Source organism: Poecilia reticulata, chromosome 20, assembly GCF_904066995.2.
Source record: "Poecilia reticulata chromosome 20, P_reticulata-male-v2, whole genome shotgun sequence".
Classification (NCBI taxonomy): Eukaryota; Metazoa; Chordata; class Actinopteri; order Cyprinodontiformes; family Poeciliidae; genus Poecilia; species Poecilia reticulata.
The window spans coordinates 4,358,814-4,365,808 of record NC_088849.1 but is presented as its reverse complement, the minus strand read 5'-3'; the positions used below and the strand labels follow the sequence as shown (position 1 = coordinate 4,365,808).

Sequence of the window (6,995 nt, the reverse complement as noted above, 5' to 3'; positions counted from 1 at the left end):
TTAAAAGACGAACTTTCAGCTTTCAGTATCTGTTACTTATTCAGTATTACTGTTGGTTATTAACAGCGCAATAACAGCTAAAAGGCCAAAAGGAAAAGACAAAAGATATTAAAAAAAATACTCAAACCAAATCTCATCTGCGCTGACTCAGTGGTAAAAAAACGATTTAAAATCTTTAAAAACATAGTCTAAATGAACTGATCAAAATTCTAGACTTTTCAGCTAGTTAATGGTAAGCTATGTAAACTCACAATGTTCAGGTGGTAAACTATGAACAATGAATTAATTCACTACAATCTGAACACACTGAATATAAAAGCTCTTGTTAAGAATGATGTAACACAAACCAAACGTTGCAGAAGCCCAACTGGTACCCTGGTCTTAAAGGCCTCAGATGCCTTTAAGACCAGGGTACCAGTCTCTACCCCACACCCAATGTCTTTCTTCTTGTTATCGTTTGTGATAACCTTTCTCAGTAAAGCTTATTTTTCTAAGTATCACCCAACCAGTACACATTTAGAAACAGTAGTTTAATAGGAAGTTGAAACCTTTCCTACCCATTGACTCTCTATGATTGGTTGAAGCACATGGTTGCAAAAGTTTCTGCCCTTTAGATTAAATATGGCTGCCCTGGTGTAGCTACAGCTTAGTGACAGCTGCAGTTAAAAGCCGCTTTACTTTCGTGATAGTTTGTATGTAGAAATTAGCTCATCACTGATTTTACACAATTTTGGAATATAGTTAAATTCCCAGATGGATATTAGCACTACTAGCCACCAGCAATGTTCCTGGTTCACTGCTGCCTGCTTCAGTTTGGACTGGCAGTTCTGACAGTTTTTCCAATGTAATTCCTTTAGATAACAAGCTAAGCTCAGTGGAACAGCTAATCTTTTTTGCTGTTGGGGCTCGGCAAACTTAGCTCTAAATGCCAATCAAGTACGACCAATGGTACTTGTTACAAACAATCATAGTCCTGGATATTTAGTTGTCGTGTCTCACTGACTAGCATCGCCAAAGGTGGCACCAAGGAGGACTGGACCAAACCCATCAATGTGGAGAGATGGGTCAGCATTTCTTCTGGCATCATGGTGTGGGAAACCTCAGAGTAAGACTTCGGGTCATCAGGGATTAGAATTCTGGGGATCAGATGGTCTCATGTCAGAGTTATGTCTTATCTCCTCTAGGGTGCCACCCGGGTACAGTCCTTCTAGCAAGATACATTTCCTTCCATGCCATCATCTTGAGGCCCTCCCACATCCAGCTAGCTCACTCCAATCAAGCAGGAGTGAACACGGTGCCAACTCACCCCTGATCGTCTGGATCTGACGGGTCACTTCCACCAGCTGTGGGCTGACTCATGCTAGCAGTCCCAGTGTGTGTTCAGTCCCAAGGGGGTTCCTCACCATATGGAGATATAACGAGCGGCGTGCTCACATTGGCAGTTGTTATCAGCTTAGTAACTATGGTAATGATTGAAGTCACATGAACCATATAATCACTTTTATTTCGAATACTACATTTGCATGCCTAACTTATTTTGTGTGTATTTTGAAACACTGTTTGAGTTGCTCTTTCTCTCAGTGCGCTCAGGGTTTCCATCCTCCGTCTATCGATCTGTTGACCGAGTCGGATAGCGGGACTTGTTGTTTCAGCACCGTCAGCAGCCTCTTCCAGCCTATTTACTGCATCGCCGAGTGTGCAAACAGACGTGATCCCTCAGTGTTTGAATTTCATCTGTGAAAATGATTTATTTAAATATTATTCTGATACTGTCATTATAATACAAACGGTTGCAATGTTTCATTACAGAAGCCTCACACAATACCAAAGAAAAAGAGAACCAGAGTTCTTTAGAGTTCTGACAGCTTACAGACAGACAGGACCGCATCAAAGATGGAGATACATTATTAGAAGAAACAAACACATTTAGAGTGGATGAAGAGCGTGGCTTCCTGAAACAGAACAGAAGGATCGTTGAGCGATGTGTCTGAGAGAACATCCCTGGAAGAAGGACCTGCCGCCGGAGCGTGAGCTGCTAGAGACTGAGAAGCTAATCCACCTTTCCAGTAACGATACAATTTCAGTCAAAGCTCCAGTCTCTCCTTCTTTATTATTCAATGTTAAGTGGGGGGGAGGAACCATCAAGCTAACCCCCCTAGAATAGGATAGAACCATGGAGATGTTTTTGATATATCTATTTATACATATATATATATATATGGATATAGAATCTTCTTTTTCCTCAAAAACACATCTTATGCAAGTTCATTTTCAAGAGATGTAAAATCCACTTCGGACTTCTTAACACGTGAATATGAATACATGGTACTATTGTTACAAATACAGTACATCACTGGCCTCTGCCTATTCAAATGGCTCTGAAAAAAACCCAACAGAAAATAAAACGTTAACATGCTTCTTAATTCATTTACAAGTTATACAGATCTGTAACGCTTTTTTGTTAGTTTTTTTACACGGCGGTTTGGATAAAACGCCCACTCGGACTGAACACACTCTCCGAAAGCATTCAGACAAACTTTCAGTGGAATCAGCATCACGATCCCATTCTCATCTCTGGAAAATAAATTGCCCTACTATAATTATTATATTTTTATTTTCTTCTTGCAAAATAAACTTTCTGAACTATATTATATAACAGGTCTCATTTAAAAACAATCAGTCCCCCAGTCACGGCAGAATGGCGAAAATGAGACAGTGATGGTAGATTAGCTGTGGCGGTTTGGAATTAGAGGGATTAGAGCGGGCTGACCCTTCCTGCCCTGTGCGGCGCGGTGCAGTGCGGTGCTGCACGGTGCGCCGTGTCTTGCTGGAACGTCTCGGGGTCTCGGGAAGCACCCTGTGCTCCATCAGCCTGTGGACCTCGCTGCTGAATCAACAAGTTCCCCCTAAACCGTTCTTTGGCAACGTGATAAACTATACAGGAGAGGGGATTCGGCTCTGTAAAGTGAGGTTTTGCATTTCGAGAACACACAGCAGAGGGATTATTGCATGTTGAGCTGTTTTGTTGCCTATTAGTTCTTAGTTTATGCCATACCACAAATATAGGGCTACATATTCATGCTTATTTTGTTTGGCCACCTCATAGTTTGGGGTTTTGAATAAACGATAAAAGATGTGCTATTGATCAGCTGCTGATCTCATTGTTGGGATAACTGCAGTGCTTTGGCAACACAGTACTCATGGAGGATAACTTTCACATATCTGCTGCTCTGTCATTCATGGCTGTTTCTGCTTGAATTAGAATCCGAGTTTCTGCTGGATGGGGCTCAAAAGTCAACAATAACAGATTCATTTTAGTTTTCGGGTCATGTTAAAGATCTTGCAGCCGCCGCTCTTCCAGCCGCCGCTCTTCCAGCCGCCGCTCTTCCAGTGTTTGTGCCAGATTGTCAAAGCGTTTCATTCATAAATCCTCGGTGCACATTAAAAATATCCTGGGAAACATGCGCTTTATGTAAAGCTGTAAAATATGTAGCAGGGCCAGATCAAAGAGAAGAAATTTCAACAAAACTAACACTCTTCTCTTGAAGGCCGTCATGTATAATTCTGTCTAACTGGTTGTTATTTCATCACAGTCTTGCTTACATTATCTGTGAGAAATGTAAAAATACAGCAAATCTAAAAACTCAACACACCCTTATTACAGTGCCTGCTTAGTGGTGTAGAAGATGAAGTTTTCTACATTCATCCATCCATTGGCCTCCTCCCTGCCAAAGATTGATGTTCGATTAAGTTACATGCATGAACCACCATAATTAAGACTATGTTCACACAGCAGCTCGATTCCAATTTTTTACTGAAGTCCGATTTTTATAATTTTTTTTCATGAACATTCCTCCTGCTGAATGAGGTGATCGCGATTGTAATTGGTCTTCTGTGTGAATGGTTGACAACTCCAAAGTGACCTGATAGCACAGAATAAAAACCTTGACATCACATAGCATCGCAGTTTGTTTGTAGTCTGTTAATGATGGCTGTTTTGCAGTTAGACCTTGTAGAATTTGTCCCATTTAACACAGAAGAAGAGTTTTATGCGTTTCATGATTTACCTTGATTTCATAATACAACATTAGGAATACCTGGCATTTAAACAAGGGTGTGGTCAGGGTCTAGATCCTCTGTGTTCCTGCGTTGGCATTTCTGATCTACAGTTCATTAAATCCCTCCTTTGTGATTAGCCACTGAAACATTTCAGAGATTAATGGTGGTCAGAATCAATCATCCAGTTGTCACGTATCAGGATTTACAATAACTCATAAATAGTGACTTTCTGTTTTTTTTATTCCTACTAAGGGTGCATTACAAATTAAAATGACAAGAGGACATTATTTTCACACCAAAGCTAGCACAGAAAAAGAAACTGCAGTTCAAAACATTGGAACATTAAACTCCAAATGTCGGCTCATGTAGGTCAGATATTTTCCTAATCTTCAAAACCTCCAGACCAAGCATGCACTTCTGATGATGAATCACCAACAGGATGTAAAATTATGCACATCTGAAATTTGGATGGCTAATACGGCTGAAAGAGAAATGAAAAGAATGACCCTTTTAACTTAAAGGTTAACATCAATCGTCTAATTTAACACAGACTTGTATTAGATTTATCTCATCTGGAGAAGGCTAGAGTGCCTATTCACAATGATCAATGGCCAATATCAGCAGCAGCTATGTATACAGCACATACATTAGTCCTATGTGTTTCAAATAAAACAGACATATATCTAGGATCATATATACTACACAAATATAGATTCCTTGATTTTCTCGTTTACTTTTGAGCAATGAACACAGAAACGTCAACAGCAAAACTTTAAGAAAGTCATTCTTCCATGAGAGTTATCCAACAAGATAGAGTCCAGGTGTTAGGCGGCGTCTCTGCTGGCGTCGACCAGGCGTCTGTAGAAAAGATGCTCCTTCTGCTGCCGTTGTGACTGGTGTTTATAGTGGCTACTAATAATGTGCTAAGTGCAAGAGCAGAAGTGGCGAGAAAATGAGGAGCAAACTGTGCTGTCCGCATGGTGGAGTTCAGGGTTGTGGTCAGTGGGTGGCGAAGGGAGTAAAACAGGCAATTTTCTTTTTTCTTTTTTTTTTTGATCCTCTGTTTGCTTTCGAAGCACACAGCTGGGCCAACATCGTGGAGCAAATCACGACTGTTCTCAAATTATAACAAGGCATCCCTCACCAGGCCACACGCCAGAAGCAGGACAGCAGGTCCGGAGCCGGACAATATTCTTGTACCTGGGAAAAGATGAATAGAGGTCAGAGGAAATCAGCAACTGTGAGGTTAAGCAGTAGCTAAAAAAAACAGTATTTTTATAAATAATGATTTTGAAATAAATATTGTTAAAAGTGTTGCTCTAATAAGGAAGAAAATATAACCTTAGAAACCATGTCTTCATTTCATGTCTGTTTCCCAGCTAGGTGCTGTTACTTTAAACAACATGGCTCATTTAAAACTCCTTGGATCTGTAGCTTCATACATTCTGGAACCGTTTATTTGAGGCGTTTGCCATGCGACAGCCAACATGATAGGTAGTGTTCATCAGAGTGGACAGATGTCACATGTGGCATTTAATCCAGGGTTTAATCCTAGGACCCTCCTATTTATGTTCCCTCTAGCTCAGGTTATAGCGAGAAATAAGATTAGTTACATACCATGACTACACAGATGATACACTTCAATATATTACAAAGTAACTCTGAGCCCAGCCAATCACTGAACAGATGCTTAGAACAGGTACATTTGAGGATGTGCAACAACTTTTTCAAGCTGAACAGAAACAAAACCGAGTAGTGATGAGCTCTGACCTGAACCTTAGAGCCACATCTATCCATCACTTGAAGAACATTTCCAGGATTAGAGGACTAATGTGAGATCTAGAGAATCTCATCCTTTTGTTTATCTTTAGTCACATTGATTACTTCGACAGTGTGTTCATGAGTCTGATCAACTGATCCAGAACGCTGCTGCTGGAGTTCTCACTAAAATTAGGAAGATGGAGAACTACACCCCAGATCTAAAGTCCTTCCACTGAGAGAATAGACTTTAAAATACTGTTAGTTTATAAATCACTGACTGGCTTTGCACCACAATACATTAAACATCTTCTCTTGTTGTATCAACCTTCCAGACCTCTCAGGTCTTCTGGTTCTGGTTCTGCTCTGCATCAAAACCAGAACCAAACAAGGAGAAGCATCATTCAGTTTCTATGCACCACAAATCTGGAACAAACTTCCATATAACTGCAAAACAGTTTAAATTCAAGGCTAAAAACACATTTGTTTGGAGTTGCCTTCAATAATAATATCTGCATGAACATAAATTCATTCCAACTTCATTACATTGCTTTATTTTGCCACTGTTTTGTTTGTTACATTATGTTTTATCATGTAAAACGTTTGTGCTGCCTGGTTGTTGAAATATGCTCTACAAATAAATGTACCTTGCCTCAGATCTTTCAGGGAGTAACCCGACACCTTCTGCCAGATGTTTTAAACCAACCATGTATCAATTCATATTCAATCATGAGGAGGCCTAATTGTCTATGTTATCTGCATGAGTAAAACCACCAAAACTGGCTCCAGCCCACAATCCTTTTAATCTCCTCATCCATCTATCAATCTTCTGTTTATTTAATTCTGTATGATTATTCCGGAATATTGATTATAACTTCATTAGATGAATGAACTTGACTTTTATGTATTTTTTTTAAAACATGTTGTTGACCTGGACTTTAACTTAACTTAATTCTGTCTTTTTCAGGCCTCAGCCTCCCACTGCACCCTTCGGCCACTCTATATTCACATAAAGGAAGTGTGAGCAACACTGACGGCATCATGCGATATTTGACAATCAAATAAGCACAGAAGATAAAAAATATTTTTAAAATGATGTTTTATGTTTTTCTCTGGCACTCCAGTTGCTCTTAAGTCGATAATCTTGCTCCTCATGGTAAAAAGCTGATGAAATGCAT

The 6,995-nt window shown here is 39.8% G+C and overlaps 1 protein-coding gene across 1 annotated transcript in view; it reads right to left on the bottom strand.

The window, feature by feature from the left end:
* Window positions 1-1,722: 1,722 nt before the first annotated feature.
* The window catches only part of vstm2a (V-set and transmembrane domain containing 2A), a 97,927-nt gene continuing 92,654 nt past the window's right edge, over window positions 1,723-6,995 (bottom strand). The window contains exon 5 of the mRNA XM_008438497.3: window positions 1,723-5,259. Coding sequence (XP_008436719.2) covers window positions 5,183-5,259 — 77 coding nt within the window. The 3' untranslated portion in view covers window positions 1,723-5,182. The remainder of the gene's footprint in view (window positions 5,260-6,995) is intronic.